Here is a 20,611-nt window from a genome sequence, read left to right as displayed (position 1 = left end):
GAGGATGTTACCACCTGGCTACACAAGAAGGTGGGACACAGGACACAGACCTTGTGGGCCATTGCTAATAACTGGGGCTTACTGTGGTGTTACAAAGACATTGGAACCATCAGCTAACAATGCTCAACCTGTGCCCAGGAACAGCCACCACCTCTGTCAAGTGACACTGGACAGATAACAAGGGAGCAGCACCATATTCAAAGATGGCAGACTGACTACCTCGGTCCCCCGCCCCTCTCTGATGGTTGCTGTTATACTTTGATGTGTACTGACACTCATTCGGGACTCCTGCAAGCCTACCCCAGGAAGCGTGCTAACCCAAAGGCTACCATCCTCAGTCTAGAACAGCTGGGTGCTCCCTATGAGGTACCACTGACATTGACAGCAACCAAAGCTCCCACTTTACAGGACATGAAGTGCAAGAGTGGGCCAACACTCAGACATCCATTGGCATTTCCATCTATCATACAATCCCACTGCAGCTGGACTGACAGAACGCATGAATGGACTGTTGAAACAACAAGTGCAACAAGAAACCCATTCACTGGCCTTCTGGACGAGTGCCCTGTCAACAGCTATATGGACATTAAATGAACAGGTACATTCCAATCAGTCGAGTGCCTATACTCTACTCATCAAGGACCTGATGTCACCCTTAGAAGACAAGTAGACAGAATGCAGGAAGGATGTTCTCTGCTGCAAGTAGAGCACAAGGTAACCTTTTATTGTCCCTGCCACAAGATCCACCTATAGGGAAACATATAATTAAATGGCTCTGGAAATGGCAAAGAAGTCCACAGTGGTTCGGGTTTTTGGCCCAATGGGGACTAGGAATAGAACAAGACCTACCCATCACCCCATTTCTTGACCCCACTCCACCAAAGACAGTGAAGGTACACAACCCCAGGCCTCTCATAAAAAAAGGACACTACTGGGCCATATGGGTGGCTCAGTCGGTTAAGCACCCGACTCTTGATTTCAGCTTAGGTCATCATCTCAGGGTTGTTTGACTGGGCCCCATGCTGGGCTCCGCTCTGGGTGTGGAGCCTGCTTAGGAGTCTCCCTCTCCCTCTCCCTCTGCCCCTCCCTCCCTCTATCTCCCTCCCCCTCTTAAGGGAAAAAAAAAAAAAAAAAGGACACTATCATAATCACCTTATGGAGCACTATTATACCCCCACCATCCTTTTCAGGCTTATCCCACTGTATAGCAGAGGGGAGGCCAACAATTGGGTACTATAAACCTGGAGCCAAACCACAGTCATGGGTGGTGTTATTCCAGAACACTGCCTCCTGCATTCTATTAAACAATCATGACTTGCCTCTTCTGGTGGTTACTAAACAGCTTAACTTTTTGCCCTTAGATTCTGCATGGGGAACCTTTTGCCAATTGGGTCCTGACCATAGCTTCTATACAGAATAAAACCAACTGTTGGGTATATAGTGAACTCCCCCCATCAGCGACTGTAGGCTTCCTCTGGCAAAATGTTTTCTAGAAAAAAAAAAAAAATGTTTTCTAGAGTTTCTTAGCCATTTGTGTTCTCCTATTATTTGGATGCTGTGGCTTGTACTGTTGCTGTAGGATTTGGTTGCACTGCACCTCGGCATACTCGGCCCCAGGGACATTGCAAAAGAAGAGAATATAAAAAATGTACAGGCCAGGGGCACCTGGGTGGCTCAGTCATTCAAGCATCTGACTCTTCATTTAGGCTCAGGTCATGTTTTCAAGGTCATGGAACCTGCTTAAGATTCTCTCTCTCTCCCTCTCCCTCTGCCCCTCCTTGCCTCCTCTCCTCTTAAAAAAAAAAAAAAAAAATGTATGGACCATCCAAGGTATGCAAGGTGGAGTATATGGTACATGCTAGAAGGCTAGTTTGTACAAGCACACTCTGAATGTTCCTGTTAATCACTATCTTGAGAATGTAGAGATCCCATCCTCACTCTATATTCCCATCAAGCAGAATACGTACAAGAACGTGTTGTTCAGCGCTCAAGGTCAGGGGCTCCAGGGGTGGCCAACCCAGAGCATCTCCTTTGTAATAAAGAGTGACTGGATGGCAGGCCTTGAGCTCCTTGGAACTGGCCATGGAGGGTGGGAAGGGCTACAGACAGCTGCTAGACTAAGTTGCTACCCTATAAAAACTTGCTAACTGTGGATCCAAAAGCAGGTGTTTTGTCCAGTCCACTGTTCCTGAATTCCCTGTACCTAAGTTCCCTCAATAAACTTAGGTCTCAATCACGGCTTCTCTGCCCTTGGTTTAGAGTCTGCTGGGACATGGCCACACACCATGCTAAATGCACTAACATCTGAATAAAACAACATTGACCCATTTACTTAAATCTTGTCTGCCCCACCAGGAATATAAGCTCCATAAAGGCAGAGGTCTGGTCTACCTCAATGTATCTCCATGGCTTACGTCAATGTCCAGCACATAATAGGCACACATCAATGACTGCTGACTGAATAAATAAATTTAACCAGTGCCCTCAGAAAATCATGATAAAATCTTCTATAAGACAAATTAATGGGGAAAGTACTAAAATAAATAAATAAATGGGAAAAGTACCAAAACTGGTCATCTTTAAACATCATTGGAGGATGTTTTAACAAAAAGCACATTAATAGTCCCTGAATTCAAGAATATACTAAGCATAATTTAGTTGTTTCTTAATGATCTAAAACTGCTTATGTAACAATAATTACACTTATCCGTAATGCTAAAGAACATGTATTTCAGCAAGCTCTTACTTCCAACACTGAATGGGTGCAGACAGTTACTTTGTTTTTTCAGACTTTTGGCTCTCACCTAACTATAGCATCCTCTGCCCTTTTGGCAAATATGCTGCTTCTAATCCATGTGGATTCAGGGAGTAAACGTTAGAAAAATAAAGTTGTGTTGAAAAAATATATAGTTTTCAAGTGAAGATCTGAAAACCTATACACTTCATAGGATATGTGATCTTACAGCAACATAGTCATTAACTGCATGCCAATTAACACTCAGAATCACTTTACTGCTTACACATGGGTGGGCCACAATAATGCACAAAGCTGAAGTTTTCCAAAAAATGAAAGTCTCTGCTGTCCCTCATAGAAGACTAATGTTCTATTACCTAACGCCAAATAAACAAACTTTCAAAATCATGATTAAGTGCCGTTTCTTTTCTAAAATTGGAAAACTCTATTATGTGGAAGTCTTAACTGTTCCCTGTTAATCCCAGGGATAAAACTTTTATGTATAAAATTCAAAGAAAATAAATTATCTAAATAAGATATATTTTTCCTAGAAATGGTAGCTCTTTTATCCAAGTCATTGTATTTATCTATACCTCTTTTTTTTGTTTGTTATTAACCATGTTGGTATCTTGATCTTGTTCTAAAAAAGGACTGAAGTTAGTTTCAGCTGATATTTTCCATAAATATCAGAAACAAATGATTTTCAACTTAAGCAGAATAAGATAAACATTTTAAAGTTCCCTCCCTGTAAGCTCATGCCAACAAACAAAACTGTATAGTCTCCAAAACAGACTTTCTAAAGTATAAATAGACTAAACTATATGACTGAATTAATCAGCTATTTCTACCCAAAATTTCCCTTTGAAGCAGTGGAAAATTGGTGGTTCTAAAGCTGGGTGATGGATTTATGGGACTTCATCATACTATTTACTTTTGTAATTTTGAAAATTTCCATTAAGAAGTAGTAAAATTTTCCTTGTTCTATTGCACAGAGTCCCTGTTACCTAAATAACTTTATAACCACATATACCATAGACATACATTATATAATATATGTAAATATTATTTAAATATTATCCATGTGTGGTTTTATACAAACATAGGAATGTGCCATTTATATTTGCGTATTAAATAATTCCATTTGCACTTGCAGATTAACGGCATTCAATCAAATAGATGGTGCTACAATTTTTTCTTAGGGTAGTTGTCATAAACAAAACATAAAATGTTTTGTTTTTTATGTCAAAAACATAAAATGGAAGTTAGACACTTTAAAAATTATTCCTACTTTAATTTGAGCCATCTTCTAAATTCCCAATAGTTTTGTCCTTTCCAATAAAACCTGAATTTTTAAACACTTAACCTGCAATCTAATTTAAATGATTTTCATTAAAAATTAAATTTTAGAAGTACTCAATCCTCTTGACACTTTTTTCAATTAACAACTAAATATGAAATTGACAGGCTCGCATATTAATTAGTGTTTAAAGAGTAAAGGGAAAATACATAGAAAAAGTATTCCTTTAATAATTCACAACTGCTGGTATCAAAACTAGCTACAATTGGAGGAAAGAAAACCCTCTCTATGTCCTTGCTGGTGTTTATATATAATCCATCTTCCCAAGGTCCTTTATATTCTGTTCCAGTTAAGACAAAATCACTGGATTATATGTTTTTGTTCTTTAAATACAGCTCAGATAACCATAATTAAGGTTACTCTATCACTGTAGAATAGAACCAATAAGATTTTATATGTGTTTCCCAAAAAAGGGCAGTTAACTTAATGCAATAAACATATTCCATACAAAGACCTAAAACATATTAAAATAATGAACCTCATTGTTCTTTGAATGGTTAAAAACATTCTGGTTTCTTATGTATCTAAGTGCTGAAATGTAGATCTTTGTTTGCCAGGACAGCAAATAACACTCCTTTTGGGGTATTCACCAAGTAGTATTTATTCCTTTAGATGAGGGGGGTAAGGAGTGGGATATGGAGGAAGAGAAGATATCACTATGGCAGAAATGTCAAAAAATTATTATATGGATGTAAAACTTATAAGGCCCAGTACAGAGGCTAGATGAGGCAGAGTTTTCGTAAGTTATCTTTAATCCTACTTCTTAACCATAATAAAGGGTCATATAAAATTCCAGCATCCCATTATTAGTCATCATAAAATGACTTACCTAAGTTGGTGCTCTCTCAAGTTTGATAAGGCTTCCATACCATGTAAATAGGAATATACTATTTCCAGATCCTGTTTGAAAAGAAAAACAGAAATTATTAGACTTGTCAGGAAAAAGCAGGAAAAATCAAGAGAAAAGCTAAACCACACAAGTGTCATCCATTCAACCATCTTGGGGATATATACAAGGGTATTAAAATATATAATAAACTGGCTTAAACTTATCGAAAATAAGTATTTTAAGACACTTGAAAAATTATCATTTTTTAAAAAGATTTTATTTATTTTGAGAGAGAGCGAGCGAGCGAAAGAGCGTGTGCGTGCACGCGTGGGGTGGGGGGAGAATCTGAAGTAGACTCCTGCGAGGAGCTTGGAGCCCCATGCAGGGCTTAATCCCACCACTGTGAGATCATGACCTAAGCCAAAACCAAGAGTCTGACACTTAACTGAGCCACCCAGGTGCCCCTATCCTTTTTGTCTTGTTTTAAAATAAGAATTCTATTGAGATATAATTCACATACCACGGTTTTTTCTTCTAGGAGACCACAGTGGCACTGAGCCATGGCACAGAACCCAGTGGAGGCCATGTACATGACCCTTCCCCTGCCCTCTTGGCTCTGAAACCCACTGCACTCTCCTCAGCCCAGAAAAAGAGCAACAGGAAGAGGGCATGGGTGGGCAATCTGCAATCAATCAATCAATCAATCAATAAAGCTGAAATTTTAATAAGGATTGCATTGAGCCAGTAGATCAATTCAGGTAGTATTGCCATCTTAACAACATTTAGTCTTCCAATCCATGGCAGGGGATGTTTTGCCGTTTACTTAGGTCTTCCTTAATTTCTTTCAACAATGTTTTATACTTTTGAGTGTACAAGTCTTATACTACACTTTGGTTCAATTTAATCCTCTTTTCTTTTTTTTAAGATTTTACTTATTTATTTGTCAAAGACAGAGCACAAGCGGGGGAGCTTCAGGCAGAGGGAGATGCAGACTCCCCACTGAGCAAGAAGCCCAATGCAGGACATAATCCCAGGACGCTGGGGTCATGACCTGAGCCAAAGACAGATGCTTAACCAATGAGCAACCCAGGTGACCCTTAATCCTCTCTTTTAATTAAGAAAAAAATTCTGTAGCCCTAGGAATACCTTTCTAAACAATTCAAACTACATGTGTAATTAAATTTCATATATCAAGGGCACAGATAAAGGATAGTGATAACAACTAGATAAGAAATTCGAAAACTTTTTAAGAGGATATTGAGGTTTTCAGCCTAAAATATTTTAGTGTAGTCCTTAAACAATATTGTGATGTGATAAGGGGGAAAAAAAACCTTACTTATAACTTTAAATTGTCCCAATTTAAAATTTATAATATTAGAAATTTAAAGTGCCACCCTCTGGTGATCAACTTTCAAATAAACTGATGGTCTTCAACTTTATCCATCTATAGTCCTTGTTATTTCCCACAAGTCTTTTAAAAGCTATTTAAAGACTGAAATCTAAAACTAGACCCTATAAATTCTATACAAATAAGAAAGCTAAAACAAAACCTTTCCCTCCATCTAATTAAAGTTTGCATTCCTAAAGCTAATAAATTCCTTCTTTAGAAACAATCAGACTCCAATCATAATACTCTATTTGCATGTAGGGAAAATCAATAAAAAGTGTCCTAATTAATGAGTTTTCTTTAATAGCTATAATAAGAGCTTTTCTGGACAATCCTAAAGTACACATTCTATTTTAGATATTATAAATATCTGTGCTACTTGCAGTCATTAAATAGTATGGAAAGATTGCCCCCCACTTCTGAAGAGCTTATATTATGAATCTAATACTAAAGTCTTAAATATTTTTCACTGAATTACCTATCAACCTTGGGTTATAACCTGCCCAAGGCCTAAAACACTCTTATTTAACAGACAAGACTATTCACATTCATTTAACACTCATCAAGCAAATAAATTTACAATGACAAAAAAAGGTATACTGGGAAAGCAGCAGAAAGAAATAATTTTTTTTTTTTTTTTAAGGTGGAGAAGGGAGAAGTCTAAAAGAACATGACAGCAGCAAGAATTTGGAAGCTTAGATATAGAACGGAGGGAAAAAACACCTTTAAGTCTTAAAAGACAATAGGTCTTAAATAACTGTCTTGTTCAAACAAACCCAGCAAAATCAGAGAGCATATCCCTTAATGAAATGCCACTTTATTAATCTGGTGCTTCCTAACATTGTAGAGTTTCATAGTTGTGCAGGGGTCACCTTCCTGAATGTTATGTCACACCCAGGACATATGTCAGTACTGATGCAACAACTTGGAGTATGAACATATAGCCTATATGATTATATAAAATAGATTTAAGGACAATAGCTACATTATTTATCTTAAGATGATAAGTATAGTTATAACTTGCAAATTAAGTAAGACTGCTTATTAGTTTTAAAAATGTAGAGAACAATGGTGTATTCTCACCTATAAGTCACTGACATAGCAAATGCGTCAGAAATCTGTTACAGAGCCTGCATTATGAAACTCTGAGTGCGAAGGAAAGGGACTGCATTACCTCACTACTGCATGACCAAATCTGTATGTATGTCACTGCATAAATAAGACATCTGCAGCTCACATAATCATGATGTTTTCTGAGGAATAAATTTAAACATGTGTCACTCAAGCAATACAAAATCAGGGAATCCTAGGCAACTGTTTCATGTACTTCAGATATCTAACTAGACTATAAACTTCTTGAATTGTATTCAACTCTCGAAATGAATTCAGCGATTACGTCTAGAGTTTCTTCTATTACCCTTAGAACAAGCCATCTCAAAAGAAACTTATTTTAAATGGTTTATGCCACACGGAGCTTATAAACTCAAGAAGCAGACACCATTATTCTAAATGAAGCTGTTAAATGGAAGGCAATATAATCTAGCTTGAATTAGATGACTTTACAGATACATTGTATCTACACTTGAGATCTCTTAGTTGTACCTAACAGAAGGAATGGTAAGAAATGATGTCTAGATGGCAGCAACAAGTAAGTGTAATGTTTCACTGTGCAATATGAACACAACCATCACAGATTTGAGGTAGGTAGGAAAAGCAGAAAAGCTTTGGAAAAGGCATCAGGAAATCTCTCCTCCTGACTCTGAGGAAAGAAAGAACTTGATTAGAGATGAGCAGAAGAAATGCAAACTAAAGAAATAAGGACTCTGGCTAAGCTTTTCTTCAATAAAGAGCCCAGTGGCCAAACATTAGGTTTAGCGATGATTAGGGATTTCAAGTAAGGTAAATAACACTGAAAGGCAAAAAGGAAGACAAGCTTTCTTATCCTTCCCTAGGAGCAAAATGGACCAAGCAATATTTTGAAATAGGCAAAGATGGCCTTTTGAATCTTCCTACACATTTTTTTCTATCCTCTCCCCAGGTGTCCGGCGATACCCCAAACCTCATTCTAAGGCATCAATGCCTTGGTCTAAAAATTAAAAGTCTAAAAATTAAAATTAAATCTGAAGACAAATGCAGAGATGAGTGATCAGTGGGGGCCCTTGAATCTTCTGTGGGTAGTTGTCTGCCTCCATTTGCATTTCCATAGTCCAAACAAATCTGTAAATGTATGAGATTTCAGACAGCACAACCAAGAGAAAGGAAAAATATCAGCAGAGTAAGGGAAGAGATACGGGGGCATGAGAAGCCAAGTGAAGCAACCCAACAAGCCCAGGAACCACTTCCATCCCCCTTCCTTGCCTGTAGAGGTCACCCCTAAGTGCTCTGCCTTCACTTTTCACCTATAATTTTTAACCCTCATTTCCTCTTAATAGTTGGTCTTTATTAAAATAATCTATAAATTGGCATGGAATTGCCTTTACCCAGCAAAGATACAAAAAGGCAAAAGGGTGAGGTGCTGAGGAAGATTAGCTCCTCCAACCAACCTGAATCTGCAAACCTCAGTGAAAAGCAGATATGCTTGCTGCATCAGAGAGCAAGGGCTTTCTCTTAAGATAAACAAGGAAATGTATGACCTTCGGGGAGTCATATTCCTGGATGATAAATTTTTTTCTATGCAAACAAGAGACATTCACAGACTGAAGTTACATTTCAACAAACTTGACTGCAGAAAAACAAATGCTGGAGCATTAAATCACCTGAAGTATCCCAACTGACATTTCTGTCAAGAAACTATGATATGCAAACTGAGAATTCCCCAAGTGCACCTCCCAAGACGAATACAATTCACATGACCGTTGTTATTTTAAAGGACCCTTAAAAATGTACACTATTTTTCCCCAAATTTTTCTAGTCTTGAAGACAAACAGGAAAATGTTGCTCTAACCAGGAAGCAGCATTTTTTGGAACAATAAGCTTTTCCTTCTACCCTAGGAAGGACATCCTTTTTTCAAAAATAGATGCTATTTGAAAGCAGACTGAGCGACTGTAAAAACACTGCAGCCCAGTAGACAAGAATACTGACAGGCCGATTGGAATGCAGCTTTCCATGAAAAGAAGAACAAACAAACACACTTTTGCCCCAAACATAAACCACATATCAAAACCCAAAAGCATTCTCTACTTGTTCAGAACCTAACCAACCCTCTTGCTCAGAGTCTATAAACACAACACAGTCTAATAGGAAAGAAGTCAGAGGGAAAGTTTTCTGCATTTTGGGCTCTTTCTCTAATTTCTCCTTAGAGGCTCATTCAGATTATCATCAGCCTCATAGCAAATTCATAATGCATTTAAAACTAGCTTTTAATTTCACTTGTTCACCAGAATCAGGGATTCGCCAACAACTTACAATATATTTTAATACAATCTTTGGAGATCTGAGAAAAGAGAAGTATTCCTCTATCTCCTTTCCCACAATTAGCGTTGTGTGCTCCTTCTTCCTATCCTCTAGAGACTCTTTGTAAACAATGGGGGAGGCAGTATTTTGCACTGCACTATGAGAAAAAATACATGCATCTTGTGAAGCTATGTATTTTTTTTAAGATTTTATTTTTAAGTCATCTCTACACCCAGTGTGGGGCTCGAACTCACAACCCGGAGGTCAAGAGTCACAAGTTCCACGGACTGAGCCAGTCAGATGCCCCATGAAGCTATGTATTTAAACTATAATCAGTAAGGTGGTCAAAGGGTATAACCCTCCAGTTATAAGATAAATTAAAAAAAAAAAAAAGGAAGGTTGATTCCTTTAAAAAGACTTTATCTCAATCATCAAAGAATCTAAGGCCAAGATTTTGCCACAATTAGCAGGTCTATGGAGACCCAAGGGGTAAAAGCCTACAGATTTAAACATAAGGAGAAAGAGAAAGGAGCACCTGCTTAAGTGGCATCAATGTTAGCACCAGGAATCGTACTGATGCCCATTTATTCTCCCTTGCAAAGACAAAAAGGTAATTTATCCTTGTCCGCTAAAGATCACTAGCAAGGAATTAGAGAGCTATGTCTTGAACATCAATAGTAAGGACGTTAAAAGCTAAAATATGCAAGACTAAAACTCAAGTGTATGGCCAAATGGGGGAGAGGGCAGAAAGGTGAGAAGCCTGCAAGTTTCTCTGTGTCTGTTAACATGGTGGTAAAGCTGCAAAGTTTTATTTGGAAGATTCTCCATTTTTATACACTAAAACATATAAAACAATTATCCCAAGAAGGATAGTTGGAAAGAACATAGGTTTGGGTGTCAAATGGAGCAGAGTTCACATCCTCATCTCCATCACTGCCAAGACGTGTGACCTTTGGTGTCTTACAGAGATTATATTTGCAAAACAAAGTAAAGACTATCTACTTGGCTAGGCTATATGGCTAACGTGATATATAATTTCAAAACAACACTTGGCACATATAGACCCTTGGAAACTAGTAGCTGATTTTATTACCTATGAGATCGGAGTACAAGCACATAGTAATGCTAAGAATATAAAATTAAAAATATTCCTGAAATCATACACATCAGAATTTTTACAAATTAATGCATCCTTTTCATACATATCTCTATCTAAAAAAATAAAAATAAAGTAAAAAAAAAAAGTCAAAGTCAAAATAAAACTTTTAAAGGGTCCCTTAAATTGTCTGCTTTATAAATCCCAATTTTTATATCAGGTTTGGTGGGCAGAAGATGCCTATTACCTCCAGAGCACCTACCTGTGCACTGTTTCCAGCACATCCCATTCAAATCTCCTGCTTCCAAAGCCCCCCAGGAGGGCTTCTGAATAAAGCCCAAACACCAACAATCTCTTGCACCCTTTTTGTACAAATGACTGACAATCTTTGGGTCCAGTCTAACAAAGTCCCTCTTACCCTAGTGAAAAGCACGTTTCCCAGACCCCATTTTGCACAGGTAGTGTGGGCTTCCTTTCTGAGCCACGAAAGATCCCACTGCCTGTGCCACTCACATGTGGCCCCTCACATGTGTTCTGGGTGGCCACTTTACTTTCAAGGGTTTGCATTTTATCTCCTCAACTGGAGAATAAGCGCCTTGAACAAAGTCACTCTGTTCTCTTTTACACCTTCTGTGTATCAACAGACTGCGGATGCACTAGATGCAAAGAAAGGAAAGGGCAACCTTCCTGTGGGGGTGGTGGTATACAAGACCTTAAAGTGAATACTCCTGAGAATAACAGTAAAAGAAAAAAAGGCAGAAAACATGTTTCCAAACTTGGTGTTCAGAGCTGTGGGAAACTCCTACCTCTATAGTCTGAGACAATTCTGTAAAGGGCCACAAGGTGGCAGACCGGACCAACAGTCCATTTCTATGACTGGCAATCTCAGGCACTGGTCTCAAGTACATTTCCACGTATATACATATACTTAAGAGATTTGAGTGTTTAAAGCATTCCTTAAGATAATCTGAGAAAATACAAGTCCTTTTTCCCGTGCTCATAATGAAAAGGGTGTAGGGGAAGGGAGACAAGTCCATCAGCACACCTATTAAAATCACTTAATTCCAATCATCCGTAGCAGGGAACAATCTTTTAAAGCAGCTTCCCCATCCCACATGTCATAGTAAAGCAACAGAGCATTTAAAACAAAAATGTCAAATCACAACACTGCTGAGGTGTTTTGTGCCATCCAAGTCCTTCATATGCCAGAGTTACACCATCACACGCTTCAGGAAAAAAATCCATGGTGGAGTGTATGATTTTCAGTAAAATTCTTAAACATGTTCTTAAACAGCAATTTCAACTTTAAATCCTATGAAGACTGTTTCTGAGCTTTACTAATTTATACCTGAAAGGAAACATTCTCCCAGAGCTGTAATTTCATTCAAATTCACATATCAGAACTCAGGAAAATGATATTACTGGTCATCTTTGATAAAGCCTGGATATACTTCTCCAGCTTCAGGTTTTTCAGCATTGTATCTTCACAAGACACGTGCATAAGGAATTCCAGAAGTAAAAGGTACAGATTCAAGCTATTCTGTTTGTCTAAAACTTCCTCAGGTGTTTTCCCCTGAAGAAGGCATCACTTATATCTTTTAAAAAAGAGACAGAGTTTTTCAACAGTTGCTAAATTTGAGACAAAAGTAGTTATAAAGTCATTCCCTCCTGAATTAACCATGACAATTACAAGACAGACATCTAGCTTCAACAAAACACACCCTTGTCCCAAGACTCCTCTACTTCAAGTTGGTGTCAGGGAGACTTGACGGCAGTTACGTTTCAGGGGTGATGAGCTGAAGAAGGTAGAAAAGTACTTCATAAATTCTAAGAGAGAGATGAAGTGTTGCAGCCTATCCTCATTCTCAAAGAGTTTACCTCTTATTGAAGAAAATGCAAGAGTCAAAAGCTACAGCAACAACAGACATCACAAAGCAATTTTTGTGATTACTAAATGAGCAGTGTTCTGTTGAACAACTTAGAATATATTGCACTCTATGTTTGTTGTCATATCCTAAGGGAGAAAATCCATCGAAGCAATTAAGTTTCATTTGTGAAGATTAAAATTTCTCATTAGAAAAATCAACAATTTAGTTGTAACTAAAAACTCATCTTGTGCACAAATGAGAAAAATATCAGGGTCTAAATCAGTCCACGATTCCTGTTTTCAAGAGTCAGTGTAAGTATTTCCCCTTCAGAACAATGCATTACCACCAAGTTTACAGCTTCCCAGAATTCACATCTCCTAGGCAGCAAAAACAAAATATATCTTCATTTTAAAGTCACTATCTTACTTTAATTTCTCAGAGTAAAAAAACTGTGTAGTCAAATTTTAATTTCACATATACAGATTAACACACTAGAAAATTATTTGCAGTAAATTTAACGCTAGCCTGCTTTTTGTTCTCCATGATTAAGCTAGCAGGCAGTGAATGACGGCATTTCAAGTTAACATTTAAACATCTGATGAAGGGCAATAACCAGAAGGTCAATCAGCTGGACACAGGCGTGCGCACGCACAAACATAAACACACAAACACACCGCTCTAATGATTCATTTCAATTAAAAAAAAAAAAATCAACCAAACATACTCTCTCCTCCCCAACTCTCCTCTAAACAACACAGTTAAAACCTACAGTTTGGTGTTCAACTCATTTCCCACAGACAGTTTGGCTCAGGTAAACCCTGTAGAAACCTTGCTGAGTTGGGGTGGGCAGAGAGGAGCTGACATACACCACTCCACTGAACACAACCTCTGCAACAAGGGGTACTGGAGCCTACAAAAATCACCCTCAGTTTGCCTCAAGTTTCAAATACCGACCTAATTCCAGAGCCTCAACTTACAGTACTTATTTTGAATCACTGACTGTACAAATGTCAATATTCCTACAGCAGTAGAGTTTAGACAGTCCTAAGATAATAAAAGCAAAGCAGAACAGGTCACTGAGGACACAGTCTCTTTATTGCCTCTTAGCAGAAAGGAAGAGCTTCTGAATGGAAGCAGGTTTAAATATAGAAAACTTCACTGCTGCCATTTTTCCAGGACAAAAGACAAAAATAATTTGACATCTGTTTTTCCCATCTTGAATGTTTTACTGAGGAGTCAACCACCAATATTTTACTTTTTCTCAAACTTTTCTATTTCTCAAGAGAACAGGAGAAGCAAATGAGAATATCCCACATATGTAATTAAAGCCTTCCAACTACGTTAGTCAGAAATTAACTAAATGCTAAAAAAAAATATTAGGTACTGCTCAAAATTCAGATCTGTCCATAAAAGGTAAGGTGGCAGGAAGGGGGAAGTTTGACCATCTAACCAGATAAACACTTGATGGTAGGGTGGGGGCAGCAGTTATAGAAAAAGAAGTGTATTATTCAATTATAGAAAAGAATTAGAAACATACACATATAATATATATTATATATTACACACATATATATAAAATTCGAATCAAGTATTCCACTAGAAGGGATAGCAGGTCATACTTTCTGAAGGATCCCACCTCTCCATCATGTTTTGAACTCTCCTTCGAAGCTAAAATCTAACGTCTTTTTTTTTTTTTAAAGATTTTATTTATTTATTTATTTGAGAGAGAGAATGAGACAGAGAGAGAGAGCACGAGATGGGGGAGGGTCAGAGGGAGAAGCGGACTCTCCTCTGAGCAGGGAGCCAACGTGGGACTCGATCCCGGGACTCCAGGATCATGACCTGAGCCGAAGGCAGTCGCTTAACCAACTGAGCCACCCAGGCGCCCCAAATCTAACGTCTTTTTACTCATCCTACTGTAATTGTTTTACCTCACCCAATTGTACAGAATATGCCACGCATGCATGACAGCTTCAATCTGTGCATGTATACATTTATATCATGGACTCCATGACATTCATACATAAACACATCTGGCCTTCTTAAAAGCAATACTCTGACACCAACACACACACACACACCTGAAACCACTGGCGCATCGTTACCAAGATTCTCCAGAAATAAGAAGGATGCAAAGAGCTCTTCTGTGACAAGAGTGACGGTCCTGTGAAGTCAATGATTGCAGAGACACTACCACAACCAGAAAGGGAGATAAGAAGGTGGGAAGATGGCTCCCAGCTCCACATTTCCTAAAATACATGTTCACAATTTAAATGGCGTGCCACTTCAGAGCCAGCATTACAAAGGGCAGATGGGTTTCTACATCGACCCCGGAATCCTAGAACTACAGGATCCATACAGGAAGAAGGAAAAGGAAGCTGTACAATTTTCCCTTCCTGGTAAAGGACAAATTTCAAAGAACCGTGAGAAGGTTCCAAATGTAGGTCCACAGGTACATTTCTGCAAGAGTGAGTGGCAAGATGAGATAACAAGGACAATGTGGTGAGATTCTCGATGAGCTAAGTGTATCCAATTTAAAGAGCCCTCCTTTATGTTAGGATCATAACCACATTTTTTTTTGCTTTCTTTGAAATTGATACTAGATGATAGCAGTGCATTGTTTTGTCTAATATCATTAATAGAAGAAACTTTTTTTAATTGCCCACATTATGTTGGTAATTTTTGAATGACAGGGAATTCAATGCTCTTAATTCAATGAAATCCAAAAACCTGGGACACCCACTTAGGCAATCATACTAATGAGGTGGTGGGGGGTAAATATAAATTTCAAAAATTATTAACCTCTTACTTCTAGCTCTTATTCTCAGAACTTTCCAGAGAAAAGCACTGCAGGTATTTGACCCTCCCCAAAAGAGATTTTTCAATAAATTTTAATTCAAGAAATTTCTCACATTGGAAACTTCTGGTGGAATTCTGGGCCTTAGAACAGAATGAAAAATTGGCAGAAAACATAGCAAGATATTTTGGGCAGGGTAGGTATTCAGAGGAGTCCTGCAGGGCAACTCTCCTGTGTACTCTCTGTCCACCAGGCCACTGGGCTAAGAGTATAACTCATTTGAACCACATTGCCTGAGTTCAAAACCTGACGCTGCCATTTAGTAGCTCAGCATCCTTGAGCAAATCAAGTCACCCATCCTCGCTGTAGTTGTTGATTCACCTGTAAGATGAGGATTATAGCAGTATCTAAGTTAAGCTTCATAAAGTGTTTAGACAGTGCCTTGGCATATAGTAGGCACTTTTCTTGAACACCAGCTACTATTACTATTACTCAGTGTTTAATGCTAATTATGGAAATCTAAGACACAGGGGTGCTGCAGTGGAGGAGACATCAATACTCCAAAATTTATCAGGCTACAGAGACCTCCTGGCAACATATTCAAAATAGCACTTTAGTGTTTTGTTGTCTTCTTATATTTCTGGATTTAAAAGTAAAATACAATGCTGCAACACTCTTAACAGGAGATAGCTAAAGAAGTAAAGAATGGCTGGATTTGAAAAGTAATGAAGAATCTTGAATACACCTCATGCTCTTTGTGATACAAATGAAGACTTCTACCTATCCTAATTTCAGCACAGGGCAGGGAAGACCCAGAATCTGTTTAGACGTCATCCCTTCCCTTCATTCACAGTTCACAGGCAATCCACCGTCAATACTGAATACGTGCTCTGAGCAAGCGCTGTGCTAGAGGTCGTCTTGGAGGACAGAGATTGGAACAGAACAACTCTGGTCCTCAGAGAAACTTAGTCTGTTTAGATGAAACATCCTCACAACTAGCTACAATGCAAGACAGAAATGCAGCTGTAAGTCATAGGTGTCAGAAGACACATTTTCTTACTCCCAAATTCAACAAATGCTTTCTGTCACTCTACCATTGCCACCAGCCAATATCAGAACTTCTAAATTATATCACATATTTTCTTCCCCCATAGGCTCTTGATCCTCAAAACATGCATTAAGAGAATGAATTATACCAGAAATCTTAGATATCTAGAACCTCACTCTTTCATTTGACAAATTGTTATTGAGTACCTACTATGCATAAGGAAATGTGATAGGATCCAACAGTCAGTATCAAGTCCTTTTACCATCAGAGAAGGAGTGTCATTTCCAAAGTGTAGGTTTATTGAGTTATTTACATCTATTACAGCTCAATAATAAAATTTTCAGCAATGCCTTAAAAGTACAAATAAATTTACATGCCTCTGGGGAGAAAACTCAACTTAGCAGAACCACCAGCTAAACATGTGTCAGGCCCAGCCTTCCACTGCCCTGCACCCAGTCTGCTGTCAAAACCAAGTGCCAACTGTGATCAACTGAGCAGAAAAAAAGAAAAAGGGAAGACAAAGGACATACTTGCTTCCTCTCTAGTCACAGGTCTCTCCCCATTATTCACAGCTGTGGTCTAGCTATTGAACGTATGCATAAGCTTTGTGTGCTTTATGAATATCTGTAAGCACATTCTTCTGAATTTTATCATTAGTAGTACTTCTGGGAGGTTGGGCTTTTGAAAACAGCCAACATTTACCCAGAACTAAACCTAGTGAGTGAGTTGGTTTTTCAAGCTCAAGCAGGCTCAAAAATAACATACAATTGTATGAAGTAAAGAGGTAACTTCCTTGTAGGATTCACTAAGCAACTCTGGTAACACCACATTACAGTCTAAACATGTTCTGAACAACAGCAACAATGTTTTTATAAAAACCATATTACTTGGAAATGTAACAAATTCTAAAGATAATACTTTTTTAAGTATATAAGCCCTGATTATAGCTGATCCTCATTTTTGGTAGAAAAAGTTAGTACATCAAAATCAAATAACAGATAATTAGGGAACTAAATCTATATTACATGACTTATACCTATGTTTCATTTAATCCTCCTTAACTCTAAAATATGTGGCAGATAACTAACTGTTGTATTTCTTATTCTTCTGGAATCAATGCATTGTTTTATTCATGAAGGTAAATATTAGATGCCATTGAAATGATCCAAATGATCATTGTCCAAACCGTTGCTTCAATCCTCATGCCAGTGAGGATTCTACCAAACATACAGGTATTGCCCAGGAGGCCAGTTATCTTATGATTAGAAGATTCAGTGCAAAAATGTGAAATGCAGAAAAAAGTCTGGTAGACTAGTAAACTCCTCCTCACAACCCCACTACCACCACCACCCAAAACACTCATGCTGATCCTACCTTTAGTATTAATACCGAGCAAAAATAAGTCTTTACAAATTAAAACAGGGAAAAAAAAAAAAAGAGTAGGTTTTCTTTTTTACCTTTTTGTGTCTTTTCTGAAATTGGTAAGTCATTCAAGTGCAAAATAACAGCATACACCCAGATTTTTAAACTATTAACATTGTGCTCTCTGTAACATTTTCCATTCTTTCCTTAGCAATGAACAAGTTTCCCACCTCAGAAAAATCTTCACTTGACCCTTCCTAAATCCTCCACAGCAACAGCTCTATTTCCTAGCCAAGATTGTGGAATGAGAGGTGTACTCCTTTTATCCATTTTTTCAACTATCCAGTTATCGTATAACCTTTTGGAATCTGATCTTTGCCCTTAAATTGACTGAAAGTCCCTTCTCCAAGATCACCAATAATCGGCTTAAAACAAATTAATTTTCTCTTTTCCCCTGTGCCACACACTCTTGTAGGCGCTAAGGATACACTAATATATAAAGCAGACAAAATTCCCTGTCCTTGTGGATACTGCAGTCTACTAGGACAGAAGAAACTGAATAAACAAAGCATAAAAACTGTTGATAGTGATAAGCAGTAAGAGAAAAAAATAACAAAGGGAAGGGGAGTATGAGACATCACGAAAGGTGGCCAGTGCTGACCACTCCCTCCCCCTGGCTCTTCCCCAGCCCCCTCAGGGGACTCTGTAGGCTACACTGAGTCTCTCCAAGGTGAGTATCCCAAGGCTGGTCTTTGAACCTCACTCTTCTTTATAAAATCCTTTCACTTAGAAATCACATCTGCTCTCAGCCTACCATTACAAATGACTCCCAGACCCTGACTTTTCTTACAAATGACCACAATCACCAGCTGATTAGTGACCATTCCAAGCTGCTGGAGCATTGCTTAAAATGGTAACTAAAATCCACACTAAATTTCCCCTACCCAAACCTTTCCATTTCTCTTCTTCTGCCACCCCAGCTGCTCTGGGGAGAACGATGGGACTTATCTTCAACCTATAGTGGCTCTTTTCTCCTTTTTCACACATTTAGTTTTTTCAAATCCAGTTAAGTCTTTTGTCATACCTTTTTTTTTTTCCATTCTGTTTTCAATGGCATGGACAGTTTTAGAGCCATAGCCCCTTTTATCATGCATAACATAAGGGACTCCAAACAACTGTGTAGGCTGCCCCCCCCCCCCAGTGAAAAACTTCCATTGATCACCAAATTTCAATTGCATCACACATGCATTCACAGTGCTTTCTACATTCTGCGCCTGAGGGCCTATCCCAGACTTCTCCCACTCTTCCTCTGCTCCATTCTCTACTTGGGCAGCTTTTCTGCCTACCAACATATGCAGTGCAAGATGTACACCTCCTTCTGCCTTGCACATATCCAATGCCCAATCCATCCTGATGGGCATCTCAGCTCGCATCCTCTGAGATGCCTTCTTTTCAGACCACTCTACCATGCTCTTTCTTCCTCTAATATCCTAAGCGTTTATTAATGTATCATTCATAAGTAACTTACCATATGTTTGTTGGCACTGTTGGTATTTTTTAACATGTATATAATGAAATATCTACGGGAACAAATCAATATGGGTAATACTCAATAAAGACCATATGCTCCCAGAGAGGACCATATCTTGTAACTCTTTTTCCCCATAATCCCTAGGAAATGTCTAGAATTGCTGAAATCCAGAATCTGATTGGCAGAGGGCTCTGTAGCTAGTAGCTACACTAACTTCTGTAGTTTGACTAGTCCTGAGACGGGAGAGATTAACAAAGTGATCATGCTAAGATCCCAGTGCAGAAGGTAAGTGAGAATGTGTGTCTGGTCACTATTTATTATCTGCAAATAAATACATCTTTCCTCTAGAAGCGTTCACCCCTCTTGCCCAGCAGCCTTCCACCTCCACCACATCTCACTGCCTGAGCCTCTAAAGGGGTTGTTTGCTTTTAATTTATGCCTCTGCTCTTTTCCTTCCATCTTTTTTTTTTTTAATTTATCTCTACACCCAATGTGGGGCTCAAACTAACAACCCTGAGATCCTCAGACTGAGCTAACCAGGCACCCCTTTCCTTACATCTTTAGAGCACCAATCTGCATTTGGCCAGTTCCTACTTCCTAATTTTTTATTTATCTTTCTTCAATTCTTTTGTTTTTTTTTTCTTTTGTCCCATAATTTTTTTTTCAAATATTCCACAATACCCTTTGCTTATATAATTTGTTCAATGTCTGATATGCTAAAATATAAATACCTGTGCTTCTATACTCAATCGGACATGAATTCTTCACTTATGATAACTTGAATTTGAAAACTGTTAGGCAAAGAAAGGATACATTTAATTCTACTCATGCATGCATATTTAATATATAGAAAATCACAGTCAAAATAGATCGGAACCGTATGTTTTTTCCTTTAAGTTAAAAATGTACTGATTTTAAAACAGCAGTTGCATGACAAAGAATGACAACTTTGTACCAGGTAGCCCATTCTAAATGTTCTAGGTGAGGCAACACTACTTTAAACAAGACTCCTTTATAAGTCATCATTTAATTAATATCCAAGTACCCTGAGAGCCAATAATAGTTCAACAAACCAGCTGGAAATCAAATATCAGATATAATTACTCACAGCTGGCTTTATTCAACTGATGTCTTATTAAATAAACTTATCCCACAGAGCTTCCCCCCACCCCTGGGGAAAAAAATTTCTTCAAGAAACAGAAGGCTCT

General features: G+C 38.2%; 1 protein-coding gene across 11 annotated transcripts in view; it reads right to left on the bottom strand.

Moving 5' to 3' along the window:
- Positions 1–20,611, bottom strand: part of RAPGEF2 (Rap guanine nucleotide exchange factor 2) — a 237,474-nt gene that overhangs the window by 162,663 nt on the left and 54,200 nt on the right. For all 11 annotated transcript variants that reach the window (XM_045880209.3, XM_064585220.1, XM_045880208.2 and 8 more), the window contains exon 2: positions 4,921–4,991. In XM_045880209.3, the coding sequence (XP_045736165.1) occupies positions 4,921–4,991 (71 nt within the window). The remainder of the gene's footprint in view (positions 1–4,920; positions 4,992–20,611) is intronic.

The sequence above is a fragment of the Mirounga angustirostris genome, unplaced genomic scaffold, assembly GCF_029215605.1.
Source record: "Mirounga angustirostris isolate CCGP_5_RB_7025 unplaced genomic scaffold, mMirAng1.0.hap1 SCAF_2, whole genome shotgun sequence".
NCBI lineage: Eukaryota > Metazoa > Chordata > Mammalia > Carnivora > Phocidae > Mirounga > Mirounga angustirostris.
Note: the sequence above shows the minus strand (reverse complement) of the source record. Positions and strands in the feature narration are given on the sequence as shown.